Raw genomic sequence first — 20,683 nt, 5'->3', positions numbered from 1 at the left:
TGCAAAATCTCAAAATAAGCCCAATTTCCCCTGGCCAATCGCGTTGCCTTTCGGTGGGCTTGTGTTGATCGTCTCAACTGACTCACACACCGCCCCTCCCCAAATAAAAACACTACAGATTTACGTGGCTTTTCAAAAAAAATGTATCTAGACATTTATCCAGCTTAATCTTCTTAACATATTAAAGTGATTTGGTTTACCCAGAAGTGGCTGAAGCTGCGAGCTCAACGCCCCTCATGGCACTAAGACCTGAGATGTATTGTGGACATCTTTCGCTCTTGAATAAGACAGAGGTGGGCAGAAGTCTACCTGTTTTTCAGCTGTGGAGCCGTCCAAGCCGCGCGTCCATTTTATTCTATTTTGTTCTGCTATTAGTCCAACTGTTGCACTCAGTCAGTGTTCTTAGGCACATGGCTCTGCCAGAACTGCCCACACTGTGGTGTGGAGGTTTGGGAGCTCTCAGCTTTTGAGCTGAACTGAAAGAGCTCTCTCGCAGAGTAGGTGTTGGCAGGATGCTTTGTTTCTTTCTGTGAATGTCATGAGAGGTATGGATAATGAGAAAGCTGACGCGCAGCGATTAGGATTGGGCATTGAAAACCGGTTCCAACTTTATAGCAATCGTTTGGAAAATTTGGTTTCAAATGCGAGCAATCGGTTAAAAATGTAAACAAGTTTGGGTTTACGTAGCGACCAGCGTACTTCAAGGCGCTTGTTGTGTTGCAAGCAGCTCTCTGAAATGTGGCTCGATTTTACGTTAAAAAAAACGGGAAAACTGTGAATCACCATTGAAACAAAATAACATTTTCCTTTTATCTGTGAAATAACCGTGTAACCCGTTTCAACTCCACATCTCAAAGAACCAGAATCCAGAATCGATAAGAACCGGAATCGAAAGGAAGAATCTGAACTGGGATCAGAGTTATTAAAATCAAAACAATGCCCAACCCTTAAACAGTGATTGCACAATGTATCCGGGCGCCAACTTTATGCCTGACTGCAGATCTGTGCATGTTCAGATACATGATGTGCGTAACCTTTTCTTCAGACGCAACCCAAATCTGAGAACGAGTAGTGACGGTTACAATGTGTTTTTCCTTAAAACACCACTTTACAGGCCGGGCAGCTAAAAGGTCTCATTCAGACTCAAGTGTTGCTAATGTCTTTATTTGGCATAATGCTCCATGGATGTGCTTCAGGGCATTACTTTTGCCAGATTGCATCAGTAAAACTGTCAGTTTAAACTGGGAAACAGTCATTGTAGATGAAGCCTGAGTCAATGTATTGCCTTCATGGTATTTAGCTTAATGTCTGTCAACGTTAAATCAGACATGATGGGGTCGAAGTCATTGTGTCTGTGCTACACGCATTATTAATAAATAATTTTGGATAAGAGTTTAAAGAGCTGCCTGATAAATAATGGCCTCTTTAAACTTACTCTGTCAAGTAGTTTTCATTTGTTTTATTCCAAAGATTAATGTTTTTTGTCTCTGACAAATGAAGAAGCCAAGGATAAGGAATGCATGCATAAGGAAATGTATCTGATGCAAACAATATAACAACATCCTGCTAACACAAGTGTGACAGCCCACAACGATGACTTGATCTTGCAGAGATGTATCTCCGCCCCATGTGTGCTGTACCATAATGATTTAACTCTGATGTGTTTCTGCCCACTTATCATTATACCTCATGAAAGGAAATGTTGCTCCATCCCATCTCTTTTCCACCTGTCAGGTACTTCCCCTCCTGCACTCGGACTGAATGTCTGACAAGTGTTAAACTCATACAGTGAGGCTGTCCATACAAAGTGTTGTTGAACGCAGCACAGCTCCACGCAGTCGAGCACTTCAAACAAACTATGAGTGGTTGCCTCTTTTCATATCACAGAGAATAGGAGAAATTGATTGGAACTAGGAGGCTTAGGACTGGATTTTCCTCAACCATAATATTTTTTCTTTAAACAACTGCAGCTTAAATTTAGATTTTTTTTTTCTGGCTTTGTTTTTTCATTTCTTTGTCCAAATCCTATCGAGTGGTGCTTCAGGTTTTTCCTTGAGTAAAAAGTTGATATTGTTGTGGAGAGGGAGAAAGGACTTTTTTTCATGTGTGCAGGAATGTAGATTTCTTCCCCCCGTGAAATCCTAATTGTGCCTTGGAGGGCTGGTAGGGTATCTCTGCTCGGCTCAGCTCAACAGGATTTGTGTCTGTGTATGTTAGAGTATGTCTCTTAGCTTGAATGCGGATGTAACCCTTTCATTGCACAAGCTGGTGATTTTTCAAATTTGCCGATAGGCTGATCCTTAGCATCCGTAGCTTTTTGCAGAAGACATTGAAAGTTTTTTGTTTCAGGAAAGCTTCCATTTTAAATTGTCTTTCCCTCAAATATTTAATATCTGTTAAGAGCAAATGCAGATAACAAGTGGACATCTTTCTGTGGATCATCTGTGTATTGAAATGAAGCACCTGAGAGCAGGTATTGTTAATTGTGTATGGTCAGGTTGAAGACATATCTCAGGTCAAAACTACGGGTGCTACTTGAATTATTGCTGTGCGTTTATCTATGCAAATCCAGGATAAGATCCTATCTGCCTGTAGCGACATATCCCCCTGGATTTGATGTATGTGACTTAGGCAGGTTATGGTTGACAGTCAAAAAGGAATTGCAACAACATACATGCGAAGATTATTGCTGTAGTCATTAATTGTTGCTTGAAAGGGGATTAGGATTACCACTCCTATAGAGCACTTTAACACCTGTCCTTCCTCACATCCAACAATGTGACTTCGGGTTTTTTTCTCATTTCAGTATCAGTTCAAGTTGGCAAAATAAAAAAGGCTGATTTATTTAAATGAATCATCAACGCTGGAAATGATTCAATATGTGCCACATTCAGATGGGTGATATATTATTCCCTTGGGGAGAGGCAAAGATGGAGCTGTGGAGCTGTTTTATTTGTGCTCTCTTTATCAGTGTGTCAGGCAGAGAGGCTGAGCTTGTTCTCTTTGAATGGACGAGCCCTTGAACCATAAACCTGTACCTCCTGTGATAACAGTTTTTGCATTGTGATATAAGTGCCATTCTCCGTGATGTCCCCTCTGACAGTGCTAAATATATCAACATACACAAAATGATCTGTCAGACGAATTATTTTATTCTAGCCAGTTCTCCAAAACTAAGGATTTTCAGTGCTGCGTGCAAACCGTGTGTTTTTGAGGATACATTGTTGCTAAGGATTCAAAATCAAAGCGCAGCATTGTGCTTGCAGTTCCCCAAGCTTTGCTGTTCATGCTCTTAATGTTTTGCCTGCAGGTGAACATTTTAACTGTTCTTTTTTGTCTTTCACACTCTGTGCTGTGTACCGTTTAACGCTTATTCTGCTGCTGGGCCCTCAGACTGCTCTGACGTCTGAGATTGCAACATCTTCTAAGGTGATAAGAGTGCTCCCTGAATTACTCAGAGCCGTGCGATGACTTAGCCCTGATTGTCAGACGGGTGGGCTGGTGACACTGGAACACAGACGGTGCTTGTCTGTTTGAAATATTCTCTTTCGAGCTTCCAAGCCCTGGGCAGTCCTCTCTCCCAGTCTCCCAACACCCAGCTTCGCCCACTGAAACAAGACTCTTCCATACTGGAAAATCTGGCCCTGTCAACTGGCAGTCTTGACTAGGTTCAGCCCACACGCCAAGCAACCCCCCCCCCCCCCCCCCCCCCCCCCCCCCCCCCCCCCCCCCCCCCCCCCCCCCCCCCCCCCCCCCCCCGCCCCAACACCACCACAAATTCCACCCCTTAATAGGCACTAGAGTTTGCCACCCCATGTAGAAGCCTTTTGGTCGCCATCCATGGATGGCGTCAATAGCATCTTCCTACACAACAGTGACTGAACGGAGGGCACAAGAAAATGTGGGAATAATTTACACTTTCTCACTGTACTACCATCAGAAACCATAATTAATCATGATAGAAAAAATGTGGAAGCCATCTTGGCTGGTGAGACACACAGTGCCTGTGAACAGGCCTGACACCTTTAACAGCTCCGATGGCCAAATAGGAACGAGTGTCAGAGTGCTTACAACTTAGCTCCCGTCATGGCAGCATTTATCCAATCGTCTTCAAAAGTGTGTTTGCTGCATGATGGTTCTCATGAAGTGTAACTGTTGTAAGCCTTTCAGATATTATATTATAGACAGTCCTCAAAAAAGTGTCAAAGTAGATGCAAAAATAACTATTTTTTTTTTTTCTCAACCTGGAGTTATTTTCCCATGTTTTTGTGTCTTAATGACTGATGGGAACAACAATCTTTGAAATTGTTCAAGCAGTAAGCGAGACCGCTGGGGAAACAAGCTGCAATTTGACGTTAATGGGCAAATGAGCATTGTCAATTTCCGTCCACTAAAAGTTCTGTTTTTGCCACTGACAGGCTAAGATTATTATTCTAACTGTCTGACAACATTATGGAAAGAATCCCTACAGAGACAGGCCTTAAAAAAAAAAAAATCTAAATTACCATCACCATCACCAAACCCACCAGACTCCATGTAAATAATCTGTACTTTTAGCGTGTATAGAGCAGCATATCTCCACCAGACTCTACGTAAATTATAACTACTTTTAGCTTGTATAGAGCAACATATCTCCACCAGACTCGATGTAAATAATCACTACTTTTAGCGTGTATAGAGCAGCATATCTCCACCAGACTCCATGTAAATAATCACTACTTTTAGCGTGTATAGAGCAGCATATCTCCACCAGACTCCATGTAAATAATCACTACTTTTAGCTTGTATAGAGCAGCATATCTCCACCAGACTCGATGTAAATAATCACTACTTTTAGTGTGTATATAGCAGCAAATTTGTACATAAATGATTGAATTAAGGGTTTATTCAACCAAAGCAGAGTGGTGATTGTTGGAACAGTGGAAAGACGAAGCAAAATGGCTTTTGATTGTTTCATTTATTTTTGTCGACTTTAAAAAAGGTGATTTCGGAGATGTTTCATGGTGAACAAAAAAATCGTACTCTTAAAAAAGGTCTATCTGCGTTGGGATCCTTTCCATGATGCTGGCAGACACTTATGATAAAGAATAATATTCTGAGCATTTCAGTGGTAAAAACAGAACTTTTAGTGGACGGAAATTGAGGATGCACATTTGCCCTTTAGGGTTACATTGCGGCCCGGATCACCGCTGTGGGTTACAACGTTCTCGCTCAATACTGGACCAATTTCAAAGATTTTTGTTCACATTGGTCACTTTTAGATAGAGACTGAAATAGGGCCCAGGTTAAAAAAAAAAAAGGTCATGTAAAATAAGCGTACTGATAGTGTTGCTCTAGCTTTAACTCTTCTCACTCCAAATAAAAAATTGGTTGACACTTGAATAAAATAGCTTCCAAAAATTAAATGTAATGATCCAGATAGTTAAACACATGTTAAATATGAGCTTTAGGTGTTTACAGCGTTTAAATCTCATGTCAACTGGATGTTTTCAGTTGCACATACAGTCCACTAACCACAGCATCCGCTAATCCCAACAGATCCATATTAATTATTTCTCTTTATCTCCCAAATTATTCCCTTAGTACTTTTAGAATCAAGTAGTTTATTCAGATTCTCAAGTCCTGGTGAAGTAATTAGAATGGGCTCACCATAACCATTTATAGGCTGCACTTGGTGGTGCAAGTAGATCCATGACTCTCAGTGTTTGACATGCTTGACAGAATAATTATGGATATGAGTCCAGTGCTGTAATTTGACTGTGTTGTGTTCTTAGCAGCCAAACTACATGACAAAAATATTTCCCTCTCGCCTCATTTAGCCTGGCTGCATGCTACTTCCGAGTACCTGTTAGTGGTAGTTACTGTGCTTGAGCATGTGCATTTGCAGAAATGCTTTCATGGCAGTGAGTAGGTGTATGTGTGTAAAGCCACCACTAGAAAGTGTTGAAAGCCTCAGCTAGCAAGATCGCATCCAGGGTGACTAATAAGCTTAACATGAGCACGGCTGTGTTCGCAAGCATGGCGCGGTGAAAGAGGTCTTCACTGTTGAGAGAAATGCAGAAATGGCTCCCTAGGCTGCTACTAATTCCTTCGACCCCCTCAAGCTTCAATCAGACTGTGAACCATCTCTCTGTTAGCTATGGCTTCATAGCTGTTCCAAACTGCACCACGAAAGTACAAGGTTTTGCAAACAGAGGACCGACTGCATGCAAACACGTCCACAGTGTTATGAGAGAGTGGCTCATTTGTGGCTTTATTGGTTGATAAAGTTAATGGATGTTTCAAGACACAGACAGAATATTTACAGTAAATTGATAATGTGCAGAATATATATGCCAGAGCTGCAAAGATGAATCGGTTAGTTGTCAACTATTAAATTACTCACCAACTATTTTGATAATCAGTTTGAGTCATTTTTTTATGAAAACAATGTAAATATTCTCTGATTCCAGCTTGTTGAATGTGAATAGTTTTTTTTTCTCCTCTGTGACAGTAAACTAATTATCTTTGAGTTGTGGACAAAACTAGACATTTAAGGACCAGGGCTGCAATTAACGATTATTTTTATATCTGATAATCTGTAGATTTCTTTCATAAAGGGGTCTTTAAAATGTCAGAAAATTGTCGATCTGTGTTTACTGAATCCCAAGATGACGTCGTCAAATGTGAAATATATTCAGTTTACTGTCCCAGACGAGTGAAGAAACTAGAAAATATTCACATTTAAAAAGCTGAAATCACAGAAGTTTATTATTTTCATAAAAAAGTACTATAATTACAAATTACTCAACTAATTGATTAATCTTTGCTCTTTTTAGGACGTCATCTTGGGCTTTGGCAATTGTAGATCGACATTTTTCACAATTTTCTGACATTTTATAGACCAAACAACTAAAAATAAAAAATAAAACAGATTAATTGACAATAACCAATAGTTGCTGCCATATTATAGGTTATAAAAAATGTTGCAGTGGCACATCCTACTTCTTGTGATGTGTTTATTTGATTAAAATGTAGCATTGTAGCATTGTAATCCATGTTTTTGTCTTCAAACTGATAAAGTGATTATGTAATTTTTTAAGATCTTGTTTTATAGTCCTCTGTGATTGGTGCTCACCTTGCACCGCTGCCTCTCTTCTCTGTTTGGCTACCCACCGGGGAACTTGTTGCTCTGTTTTCTTTGGGCCTACAATATGCAGTTTGTATCCACATGTGACTTTCCTTTGACCATGTGGCTTTTACAAGTGTGGATTTATAAGCCACTTCACACTCCACTCCTGTGTGGGAGGGAGGCTGAGTTAAAAATAGGCTGGTTTGGAGGTAGTGTGCAGCCCGCACTGTGTGAGGCGCTTAAGAACACACTGAGGAGTATTGGCATTCTCTCTGCATATCATTTATATGTGTCAATAATCAATCTGAGTGTTAAGCCAGTATCTGTGGTTGTAACCGGCCCAAATCGTCTTGCATAATAGTCTTAGAAGCATCAGTGGCTATCAAATTGCACTAAAGTGGCAAGAAGCACCGAGATGATATCGAGTTTAATAATGCATGTTGGGGTACCTGGGTAGCTCACCTGGTAGAGCACATGCCCGCACATAGAGGTTTAGTCCCCAACGGGTGCCCTCTGGGGGGGGGGGGCTGGGTCTCCCTTAGAGATCAGGTGAGAAGCTCAGTCATCCGAGAGGAGCTCGGAGTAGAGCCGCTGCTCCTTCACGTCTAAAGGAGCCAGTTGAGGTGGTTCGGGAATCTGGTAAGGATGTAACTGACATATCCCTAATCAAAGCAACGTAGGCTCAAATCAGCAATCGAATCGGATCCTTGTGGATCGGAATCGATTCAGGAATTCAGTGGCGACACCAAGCCCTAATTCATGTCTCTGTGTAGTAATAATAGAATAATGACATGATTCCCCGAAAATGCAGTTTCTTTCTCACCCAGTTCCTCTGTGGCAGATTACCGATCTGCCCTTCATGGCTTCCTGTGAAGGTGGTTGTATAATGCCGCTTGCAGTGAGGAACAATGAGCTTTCAAAGCTCCTCCTCACCTGTAAGGATGGTCACCTCTAGGTGAACGCCACAGCCCTCCTCCCCTCCTTCTATCTCCATCTCATTTTTGAGTCTACGCCCCCCCACACTCTCTCGTCAGGATTCAATTACGGCCGTCTGGCTGACCCTTGACCTCCGCTCCAACGGGACAACCCTCCTTTTCTGACCCAGAAAGCGGCTCCACTGTTACATCTCCCCATCACTTGCTCTTTCTGCCTCTCTCACTGCTATCCCGCCTCTGAAGTGAGGCCTTTTTTCCACACATCTTTGCTCTATGAATTTACATAACACTAGATTGTATATTAAGTTATAATTTAAAATATTTTTAAATACCATAAAACTGACGTTTTTATTCATCCTCTGAAAAATGCACTTCTACAGTTGTGTTTTTAGAGTCTGTGTTTTTCCGAATTTACAGATCGATCTTTCAACCTTGCTCTAAGCCGCAGTCGATGGTTGTTAAGCCACCGCCGTGTCTTAATCACAACACAGATACCTGTTAATTACCAAACGAGTTCAAGTATTTTTGCTACTTAAACAGGGATTTGAGATCGACGCGTTGAGTTGCCCCGGGTCGAGGGGTGAGCAACAGTTGACCATTTAATGAAACGTTGCAGGAGATGAAGAACAGGGAGGATAAAGCAATGGGGATATTAATAGGCAGCTGCACGGATGACACTGTTTGGTACTGGGTCAGGGATAAAGCATGAACTTGTAAACTCACAGAGGGGCCTCTCCTCCCTCCCTCCCCCCCCCCCTCCCCCCCTTTGCTAACTCATTCTCGCCCTTCGTGGTGTCATCAGTTAGCAGAGCTGGGCTCGATAGCCAGCCAGCTCTACAAGAGCAGCGATTAGACATCTCTCTGATTCTCATCCCCAGCAGAGTTCACTCAAAGGTAAGCCAGTAGTTTACATCCTCAGAGACACTGGTATTCCTCTGCCTTTGTTCTCCCAATGTCTTCTGTTTTGCAAATAGTGTATCTCCTCGGTGCTTTTGGCAAGGAGTAGGAGTTTCATGTCATCTCTTGAACATATAACAATAAATAAATGTTACTGTTATATTTGTGTATTTCAAAAAATAACTACACCTGTAAACCGTGATGAAGGATCAAACAGAGGTATTGAGTTCATGGATTTAGGTGACTCCGTGCTCAATGATCTATAGATGTCTGAAGAAAGCACCTTTTACCCTTTCCTCTCCGCCCCTGACCAGTAGCCATGACTGAGACAGAGATGCCCAGACGCCGGCTGCAGGGTTTCTTCCAGCCGCCTGGCGGTCCGAGGCCTGGTCCCATCGGGCCGTTTGGCTGTGATCACAGCAGGAAGTGGGAGGTTAATCCCAAGAGAAAGCAGGCTCAATCTCCTCCATGCTAATGGCGTGGAGTGGGAGTTTTATGTCATCTTTTGAAAATACAACAATATAAAAATCTATTTTTAAAAAGAAAGGAAAAAAATACACCTGCATATCCATGATATATAATCATGATGAGAGATTTAGTTTAAGTATTCAGTGACTACGTTTACATCAACATAATATTCAGTTTTTTGCTGTATTCTAAAAAAGTACATTTTCCGATTAAGCTGTTTACATGGCTAATGAAAGTGAATATTTCACTAATATTCTCGTTTACATGCAGCAGTGCAAAAATGGTTTAAACTTGTTGGACCGTGCGAACACAGCGTCCCTCTTCCTTTCCTTCAACCAGCTTCTTGAAAAGTTTGGTGTTGCAATTTTTGTGCATAGGCAAGGCAAGGCAGCTTTATCTGTAGAGCGCATTTCAGCGACAGGGCAATTCAAAGTGCTTCACACGAAAACAGTTAAAAGTTTTTTTTTTAAATTTAAAAAGATAAAACACAAGAAAAAACTGTTAAAAATACAAAATAAAAACAGATAAAAAAGAAGAATAAAAGTTACGGTGCGGTATAAAAACCTGTTGATACACACACAGTCTTACAATTAAAGAAATTAAAAATTTAAAAAAGGCTGTGTTTCTCCCTCTTTTCTTTTGGCCATGCATCTCTACCGCAGTCGTGCAAACTGATGTCTAGTTTTGTTTGTGTACAGAAACCGTAGCAACCGCACAGAGCTGCAGGGTTTCTTCCAGCCGCCTGGCGGTCCGAGGCGCGGTCCCATCGGGCCGTTTTGCTGGAAGTGGGAGGTTAATCCCAAGAGAAAGCCCCCCCCCCCCCCCCCCCCCCCCCCCCCCCCCCCCCCCCCCCCCCCCCCCCCCCCCCCCCCCCCCCCCCCCCCATCCCCAGCCTGTATTAGGCCCGATGACACTCTGGGGTCTGGGGATGACACCTACCCAGATTTCACTTCTGCTCGGAGCTCTCAGATTATTTTGGCATTTTCAAAGTCATTTAGAAACCATTACTGAGTGTAACGGAGTGGGCAGCTGACCTCTCATCTCTTCTACAATCATTTACATTAAACTAGATAAAAAGAGATTATACAACAAGTTGATGCGACCAGCCATCTGATTGGTCAACTAGACATTTAGGACGTCCTCCAAATCAGCATGACAGCACACCGGGCTCATCATAATAAATCATTAAATACTCATAAATACTTCATTTCCATGTCGATATTACAGAGTTGAATCAAACTGTTTGAAAACATTTGCATTCGTTAAATAAATCAGGAACAACAATGTAACACAGAAACTCTCAAACATATTCATATGAAGTTATTAATCAAAATAAAAGAGTCATTTTTTTTAATAACCTTCTGGATTTAACGTTATTGGAGATGTTTGGATCACATCAGCTGTTCCAATGACTCTACGCTATGTTAAAAACAGCTGCCACATGTGAATTTTGTGGACGTACATTAGCTAAATATGTTGAGGGGAATTTTTTTATATCTTAGGTAAAGCAGTTTTGTGTTTATATATGCAGAATTTATTCTGTTAATCAGAGTTCCCATGATCCCTACAAAGCTAACGTTAGCTTATGTTAGCTAGCTGACTAAACAGAGAGGGACTAAAAATTGACAAATCGTTGTTGTTTTTATTTTGAAATGTCTCAAAATATGTATATATAGTTTAATTATAACTTTAATAATTTGGTGACAGTTGTATGATTGGATTTGCAATATATGAATTGCATGTAACATTACACTTGAGGGTGTGATGTAACGTCATATTACAGGCACTTCAGACTTGAAACTTGGGCGTAATATTGCTTTATTAAGCACAGAAGCATTAAAACAAGTGGAATTCTTTACTAATAATTAATAATACTAATGTAAAAAATGGCTTTGTGTGTCCTCCAAAATATAGAAAATTACAGAGATGGAGTTTCAAATGATCATCAAAGCTCAGATATAACGTTTCCTTATTAGTTATTATTAGCTTTTGGAAACGGTTCCTTCCAGTAACCAGCCATGAGAATTAGCCGTGTTAAGACATGTTTTGATATACATTTAGTTTGTTCGAGCCCTGATAATAATTTCAGATGGCAGAATATGCATCTGTTTTTCCCTGGAGTCTTTCACACATATCTGTGCGTAATTAATGTGGATTTTGACAGATGGAGAAAAAAAAAAAAAAGTGTCCTTGTAAGAGAGAGGGGTACATGCCACAATGTGTGAAGTGCAAGCACGGAGGGAGCCTCTTGTATTATTTGCTGCTCGTGCCAGCTGGACCAGCCAGATTCTTACAGGTACAGACTAAATATGCGCAGAAATAATTGAAATCTGGTGCCCAGGCCACCATAAACAGGCGCTGTTTTTAGTTGTTATACTTGGAAATCGTGTAATGTTCTTAATGTTGTTCTAAATTTGGCTTCAGGAGAACTAAGCCTGCCCTATACTGTGCATTATTTTCCATCCATGCTAACTTTCGTGAAATATCCGATAAAGTGCTATTTCTTTCAATGATAATTGTGACTGGAGGTCATTTTTAATTTAAATGCTTAAATTGCCTGTGTGTGTGTGTGTGTGTGTGTGTGTGTGTGTGTGTTGTTTGAAACCATGCTATTTCTCAATGCATCAGGGTCTGACTTAAATATTAGTGTAACTACATTATCACAGTGTTTTTTTTGCCTGGTAGCAAACATGTACAAATGAGGATTACAACTCCTGAGAAGGCAACAGGTCATGGTTGGTAAGCTGCCCGGGGGGGGTCACTGATATAGAGTCACTTTTGACAGGCTGTGGAGGAGGCTCTATTGTTGCCGGTGTGTCTGGATGTTACCTGCAGGCACTATCGCTGAGACTACAGTATTATCCTATTATTAGGCTTAGTTGTTTACGCTTATTACTGCTTGTCAGGTAGGCAGAGAATCCTTCTGAAAATGAGCATCTGCAGAAAAATACATGACTACCTCTTTATCTCGTTCAAGTACATCGGCTTACGATAATTTTCAGAGGCCTTTTAAGAATGTCTTGATAGGAAACAACAAACAGGCATATAAGGTTTATGTTCACGAGCATTTGATTCTGTGAAGTGTTTCACTGCAGCACAGACAGACGGTGTTGTGTAGGATTGTAAAAAAACACATCTGTGTTAAATACTTAAAGCCAATATCGTTATGGTCTCGCTTCAGTTGAAAGTACATGTACAGTAAAAGAGGACATCGTGGATTGAAACACTGAAACAGCCCTGATTAATGTCTCTGTTTGTAGAGGAAGTGAACAAAATAAAAAAAGCCCATCATATGGTCTGGCAGATTTTGGGCGCAGGACCAGGGATGACAAATGTGCTCTCGCAATAATTCAATCTGCTCTCATAATTCTCTAACTTTTAGGGACAGACAGAATGAAGATTTTCCGGCAGTTAAGCCGCCAAGTCAACGTCCAATAACTGTGATCAAGTGTTAGTTAAGATGCTTTTTCTCTCACTTTATGTATTGACAGATTGAGGGGTACAAAGATACTGTGTAAGTGGCAGAAAGTTACTGTGAATATGTTAACGAGAGGATTTGGTATCGGATCCAAAATGTTGTCATTTTTTATTGATGTCACAGTAATGATATTAAGTTTAAGAAATAAAAGAGAAGAGACAGCTAAAGGGGGGAGTACAGTTAGTGGCAACAGAACATAATCTCATATATATATATATACATATGTATATTTTGTTGCTTTGTAACAACAGTTTTATTTCATGTTTTTTACAACAATATAGTCATGTAATACTTTGTTTTTTATACAACATTTTGGCTTTTACAGCTGAAGTAAGACTGTTAAAGTGATGTGTCAAACCAACAAAAGTCAAACCCAACCTTCACAGGTATAAACTGTGTTTGTAGGCTTTGTGTGCTCAGTCTGGAAATCAAATAACTAATTATTCAAATATTAATCACTACTAAGATTTTGCCGCACAAAAACAATGTAATTGAGAAAAACTATTATTTTGCACATTACATTTAGCAAGTAAACGCTTGTTTCTTTGTGTGTTCTGAAGGAGAATTCAAAAAGTTAAAATGGGAACAATGTCGCAGTTCAAGGTGTTTTCACAATTCCATAATTTCAACATCTTTCCAAAAGTCAATGAGTAATCTTGTTAAGTAATCATCATTCAATATTATTATGTTTTTCTCCCATAGTCGAACACGTTGCTGCAGTTTAAGGTAGAAAAATTTAAGAAAGTAAAGTGAAGTGTTTGGTTTGAAGTTTTTTAAAACAACTGTTGTGAGCCCCAGAGATGGCTTTCGAGCCTCGAGCATTACGATGGCACAAACGGCACATTTAGTAAGCAAAAGAGATCAGGAACTGCCTTTGGGTCCAATCACAATATGTGTGTGTGGTACTGGTAGTAAAGCTCAAGCTTTGTCTGTGTTAAAAGTAATGATATGTAAATCATCTTCTGTTTGCAGAATAAGATGTATGTTCTGGTGATGGTGGATCGGGATGCTCCAAGCCGCGCCAAACCAACGGCTGCTTACTGGAGGCACTGGCTGGTCGTGGACGTGCAGGTACAGTAACACCTTTTTTCCACCAACACGTGCGTGTATATGCTGGTTTCTTAAACACCTGTAAACCTGCTAAAAAAAAGCCGATAGACTTCTTTCCCATTGCCAGAAAACAGATGTTAACTTTTCTTGCTACAGCTTCCCGATACAATGCTCAAAACTGCAAACTCTGTTGTAGATTCACTGGATATCTTTGCTCATAAACTTTTGCCATTTCACCGTTCACCGCCACTCGCTCTACCACACACTCCCTAGATGCCACACACGCGCACATTCATGCGTCACATTTTTCATATTTCTTACTTATTAAGTCTCTCTTTCAAAATTCGGTGCCGACTAATTTGATGTTTGAGTGCTACATGGGTGGAGACGGACTGAGATGTGGCCGAGATGACAAAGGTCACCAATGTAGTCAACACGTGTCACAGCATTAAACCAGAAAAGGGACAATCATTAGCTACATTTTCCTTTACCTGAGGGTCCTGTTTTCATTGTTGTCTATCGGAGCTGGAGCTGAGTAATACTGGTGCCTACTGCAGAGTGAAAGCCAATTGTAACCTTTCCCACAAACTAGACGTAGAGGGTGTAGGTGGATTTTTTTGGCCAGTGGGAAAGGGATATAAGTCTGCAATAACCTCTGCTCTCACTTAAAAACAGCCTCGTGTGTTTGGGTGAGGGTGACACAGACAGCATTTGCTATTGGATTAGTAGCTCAAATGTTACAAATTTATGAAGTAGCGATTGGATTTTTTTTTTTTTTTTCTTGAGTATTGTGCATTTTCATAATCTCGAGGTCTCACTTGGCGTGTCGTGTGTTTACATTTGCACCGGGGCCGATTGCAGGGCTGAAAAATTATCAATGGTTTTTTTTAAGCCTAACTTGTTTAAAAAAAAAAGGGGTGCCAAGTTTAAAAAATGTTAATTTTTCATATCATGTATCTTGTGCAATAAATGCCTGTGACAAAAGTGTGGGAGTAAGTCTTTCTAAATGGCTGTGAAAGTTTGCAAGGCCCTGTCAGCACCAATTTCCCTCCGCTGCAGAGAGCCTGGGACGTGTCAATGCAGGCGTGTGAGACTGAGATTGAGGAGAGCAGCATGCGAGGCGCACACTCTTTCTCCCATAGAGCTCCAGTCCCTCAGCTCCCCCTCCAGTGGAGAGATCTTGGCAGAGTGTCCTCCCTTCATCTGTTCCCCCAGGCAGAGCAGCTCCCCCAATGATCCACACTTCTCCATATTTTACACCCCCGAAATGGGCACCGCTCCGATCCCCTTATTTCTCTTCATATTTCACTCCTTTTTATCCGTTCGTTTGTGTGTTTTCACATTCTTGCATCCCAACGCCAAATGCATGTTGAGTTGTTGATTGCCTCAAATATTTTTGAGGTTTGCAGATATTTTATAATCCCGCGGGAACCGCGAGATCAACCCAGTAGATTAAGACTAGTGGTCTGAAAAAAACAACCACACAAAGACGCTTCGGTGATGTATCACTGCTCCCGTTTCGTTTTCTAAGGCGTAGTTGCACACTGAAGTAAATGCCACATTGATTCATAGATCCAAATGTGATGTATCTGGGATACGTATATTTTAGTAAACCTTTTCATGTATTGAGAATGTTTTGATTCAGCTTATCGGTGCTCGGCTTTAGAGATGATTTATGCAACCACGTTCCTGCTTGCCTGTAGGAATATTTACCTCATATCACTTGCATATTTCAGTGATGTACGAAAAAAACAAGTAATTTTCACTTTGTGAAATTGCATTAGGCATCACCTTTGCTTCTTACTTCTTGAGCCCATGACGTCTGTCTGGCCGTGTGACCAGCTGTGAATAAACAAATGTCTTTCAAGTGCTCAGACGGATCACGTTCTCTCCAGCAATTCAATTTCCTGTCACTTGTGTGGGAGTTGACCTGCGTTGCCCATGCAGGGATTGGCCAATCTGACGGGTTGCTGTTCTGATTGTCACTGGTGGTTGGTCAGAAGGGTTAATGAGCCTTTTGAGTGATGCCAACCTGTAGTGGGAGGTGTTTAATTGACCAGGGTGGTTGGGTGACATCACACACAACCTCCAGTTTTTTTGTTTTTTTCCAGAAGTCGATGTGAGTGTGTTGGATCTTGTTTCAGGCCAGTGATTATGACAGCAATGTAGGTCAATTCATGAGCATATACAGTATATACATATATATAATAGGGCCGCCCCCTCTTTTGTGGATTAGCTTTGGCCTTAGTTGACTAAGATTGAGTCGTTTAGTCTTTTCTTTTTATGTTTTTCATGCTTAATTTATTTACAAGAAAATTATGACCCCATCTCTGATAAACACAAAATATAAATTGCAGATTTTGTATGATTCTTTGTCAGTTTTACGGATCTGTGATCATTTTTTCAATATATGTATTAATCACCCAGCTACGCCCCGCAGTCCCCTGCTACGCCATGAACTACTACGCCAGTCCCTCCAGGATTTTGCGGCCTTTTTTGAGATTGTTGTCTGATGTTGCGGGAGCTTTTGTAAAAAAAATTGCAATAAAAGTTGTGATTTTTTTAAATGTTCGTTGCGATTAAGTTTTGGGAGACAGAGAAAGGTTTTTTTTTTTTATAGTTCTATAAAAATTAAAAGGAAACCTGTTTTGAGGAGAATAAAATGACACTAGGCTGAGTTTTCCTACTAACCTTATAGACCAATACGGCTGAGGATGCTGCAAATGAACATGTCTGTCAGTAGCTTGTTGATCTTTACATTGTTAATTTTATAACCTGGCCTGCGACACGCATACGATTTAATGAAGTACTTATTGGACTTATTTGGACTTTTTTTTTAATTGAACTTATCGTTGCACTTACAATAACGAGTGTAGCAGTTCTCTTCCTGCACGTCTCATCTCCGTTTTTTCCTGCATCCACTGTGTGTGTTTGTGTGTGTGTGTGTGGGTGTGTGTGTTTGTGTGAGTGTGTGTGAAATATATATACAGGAATATATATACAGGTTGGCAAGACGGTCAGGAATGTTTTGGAACGGTTTTTCGCAGTTCATTTTGTTGGTAAATGTGAGATGTTCGAGCCACACGCGTCTCGTCTTCATATCAGAAACATGGAAATGAATTTGGCGGCGTACGCGCAACGTCAACCTGTTTTAACTCCTGCTTGGTCATTGGCTCTCAGAGTCACATGATACAAACTCTAGCACGTGGGACTGCTGGGATTGGTTGAAGTCGCGGGCAACTCCGGTCATTGGTCAAATTTGATTGATTTAATTTGCGTGGGTGGCTGTGGCTCAGTGGTAGAGCGGTTGCCTGCCAATCGGAAGGTTGGTGGTCCAATCCCTGGCCCTGCAGTCCCATGTTGAAGTGTCCTTTGGGCAAGACACTGAACCCTGAGTTGCCCCTAATGCTGCACCGTAAATGTAAGTGTGTATCTGCGAAGAGTGTCTTGACCCTCGTTTGTCAAACAGCATGAACTGCAGCAGCCATATTCTTTTCATGTATATCACGTTAAATTACATTACACGTCATTTAGCTGACGCTTTTATCCAAAGCGACTTACAACTGCTATATATGTCAGAAGTTGCACACCAAGTGTCTTGCTCAGGGACACATTGGTTGATTAGGCATCAAAACTAGGTCTCCCACACCAAAAGCATGTGTTATATCCACTGCACCATCACCACCCTAATGAATATATATTCATTAGTCCAAGGTCATGCCGTCTCGCCCTAGTTTGTAGATGTTTCCATGATTAGTGTGCATTCTTTATCCATCTCCACAGCTAAGAAGGTAAAAGATTTCCTTAATTCAGCCAAGAGTGAAGTGAGGTCAAGCTGGGCTGAGAAACACGGCGGTGTAGATTTCCACTGATTCTTCCAGCCGAGGTCTCATTAGAGAAAAGATGGCAACAGAACAAGGACATGCTGGTCTACCCCGTGCATTACAGACTCATCGCTCACCTTGCTTTGAGCTGAATTATGTAGCTAGCTCTTCACTTATCAACAGATGTGCTCTCCTCACTGTGTGTCAGTCATGCCCGAACCTTGTTTTAAACACAGAGAGAGGGTTTGTCCAGTGTCTCACACACTTATAGTTAAGGCTGCTCGATTAAGGAAAACATCATAATCACAATTATTTTGGTCAATGTTGAAATCACAATTATTTAACATGATCACTCATTGACTTTTGGAAAGATGTTGCATTCATTGAACCTAAAAATACAGTGAAACACATTGAAGCTTTAATCCTTGGATTTAAGTCTGGATTTATTGCACTAAAACTCTGAAAAACTCCGGATTTCCAGGCGGGCTACACAACCTTCTCTAAGGGCTACAAAAATGCATTTAGTTTTTTGCTGCATGAAGCGGTATGTTTCTACTCATTATGGTTATTACATTTTTAAATTATGAATCAGAGATGCCTTTTTTGGTCGTATAGACCAGACCGGGCTCAGAGAGTTAATACTTTTACCGGTTTTCGCTTAAAAACCCAAAACAAAATGGGGGGGGGGGGAGTTTACTTGCACAAAGTAACATGCAAAATAATTGTTTTTCCCAGCTACAATGTTTTTGTGATCCTTAGGAGTCAAAATCCCAATGAAAATGTGATTTTTTGCAGAGCCCTACTTATAATATTCCTCCACAACTGCAGTGTGGAGTCTTATGTGAAGCAAAATTTAGCATTAGCTACAAAAACAGGTAGGTGTATTGATAATTTATGGTCTTGTACTGTATACATATACAGTACATTTTCCCTAAAAAGAGCCACCAGAGAAAAGATAAAGAGGTTTTTAGAGTGACTGTGTACAGAGGGTGTAATGACTGATTACTGTGCAACAATAAATAAATAACTTATTTGTAACTTATGACATTTCTGACTGTGAAAGCAGAACTAAAACAGTACTTTTTGGTTTTTTATAAGTCTGTGTCACGTCACAATATATTTGCTGATATCACAAAGTCTGCCACGCTACGATCTTGTTTTGATTTGATATAAGACGATACCATTAATGCCCGTTTAACACACTCAGTTACATTTACACCCACTCAAAAAAAAACTAAAATATGATTTGATAATTTTTTAAACAGAGCTCTTTCTAGACATTTAAAGGAAAAACTAGCGATTAACTAAACAACTAACTAACTATTTCCTTTTTTTTTTATAACAGTAAATGTGAAGTTGGAATTTCAAAATAAAAGGTGCATCTTAAAGATGACGTTTAAATATCTTTCTTACTTTTTTGCATGGATGATATTGTAATGTTAATCATTCAATCCAGATTGATATTGACGTACCGTTACACCAGTAGTGGGCTGGGCACTTGTATGTATATGGTACAACAAATAACTAAGTAAGTACTGTAATTACTGTATGCTCATCCATGTAAGCTTCAACACACAATTACAGATGTGCACAATACCGGCCTAATTAGACGTGTAAAACAATCATATACTGTATATGGATGTTTGTGTTTGGTGTCAAATCTTTTATTTAACTGGCTGTATCACTTTTCACATCATTGCATTTAACTGCGAAGAAGAAAATACTCCAACAGTTAAGTGTAAACTGTGTGGCTGGGTGTCTTGTCTTCTCCCACCAGCTGTCCACTTTCTTTGAGAACTCGCCTTATTAGATGCTGCCTGTGCATTTCCATCGCAACTGCCCATTTTCCCTGACCCCTCGAGCTACACAAACAGTCATTTAAAATCTTCTGCAACACACTCTGTGTTTTACATCAATTATGGACAATTACTAAAATAACCAACTACAGATTGTTGGCCAAGCTCTCGAAGTCGGATTCCAGATTGTGATCGTCCCCCCTCCCTCTCGCTGCTCTCCCAGAGTCTAAATCAATGCAGATGTTCCCGTATGGTCTCGCAGCGATAATTACTGTAACAAGCGAATCATTAGTATCTGAATAGAGGCAGCTTATATAAATGCAGCACTGGGTCTTACTTTTACTTGTTAATACTTATTCTCTCATTACAGTTTTCGGCGGTTTGTGAGTCAACATGATGCAATATGAACTTCCGAAAGAGCGCCCCAGCTAAAGCTCTGTGCTGCTTTGAGAAAAGCCAAGGTGTTCATTATCGCTGTAAAATCCCATTTAAATAGTGATGCACAGCCTCAGGTTTTCATGGTTCATTTTCCTACTTTTTATGATGTGTGAAGTTCTTCTGCTGAGGGTTTGCCTCTATGAAAGTTCGTCAGAATCAGAATAGGATTCATTGCCAAGTAGGTTTACACTTAAACACAAAGGTATTAAAAGGAACAGAAATAAAAGAACCAATAAATGGAAAATATGTGATAACATGAATCAAATATCTACACAGAATGTGCAAAAGTTCAGGAGATTTACTAGTTAGTCCAAGGTGTGGGATGGGGGGTTAAGAGTGAGGTTTTGGTCCCGATGCACCTCAGTAGTGTTTTAAAAAGTGCCTCAAATTATTTAATTTGTAACATGATTTTTATAAAACAGAAATTTACACAGCATGTATATATATCCCCCTCACATCGGCTCACATTGCCAGCTCTATCTCCATAGCACTGTGGAATAAGGTCTGGCTACACCACAGATGCATTTAGGGATAGGAGAAAAAACACTACAGAGTGAGGCCTCTCACTTATGCTTCATCTTTGTGGAGAGTCGCACATGTGCAGTACTTAGGTAAGGACTACTAGCCAGTCAGAAGCAGAGTATGAGGGCCCTGACAGTAGCTAGGTAAGGACTACTAGCCAGTCA

General features: G+C 40.5%; 2 protein-coding genes across 2 annotated transcripts in view; one reads left to right on the top strand and one right to left on the bottom strand.

Moving 5' to 3' along the window:
• kansl3 (KAT8 regulatory NSL complex subunit 3) overlaps window positions 1–20,683 on the bottom strand; it is a 340,892-nt gene that overhangs the window by 45,127 nt on the left and 275,082 nt on the right. The window lies entirely within an intron of this gene.
• Window positions 1–20,683, top strand: part of LOC117944264 (phosphatidylethanolamine-binding protein 4) — a 75,263-nt gene that overhangs the window by 16,438 nt on the left and 38,142 nt on the right. The window contains exon 4 of the mRNA XM_034870922.1: window positions 13,862–13,960. Coding sequence (XP_034726813.1) covers window positions 13,862–13,960 — 99 coding nt within the window. The remainder of the gene's footprint in view (window positions 1–13,861; window positions 13,961–20,683) is intronic.

Source organism: Etheostoma cragini, chromosome 5, assembly GCF_013103735.1.
Source record: "Etheostoma cragini isolate CJK2018 chromosome 5, CSU_Ecrag_1.0, whole genome shotgun sequence".
Taxonomy (NCBI): Eukaryota; Metazoa; Chordata; class Actinopteri; order Perciformes; family Percidae; genus Etheostoma; species Etheostoma cragini.
The sequence above is the reverse complement of the archived record's forward strand: the minus strand, read 5'-3'. Positions and strand labels throughout refer to the sequence as shown.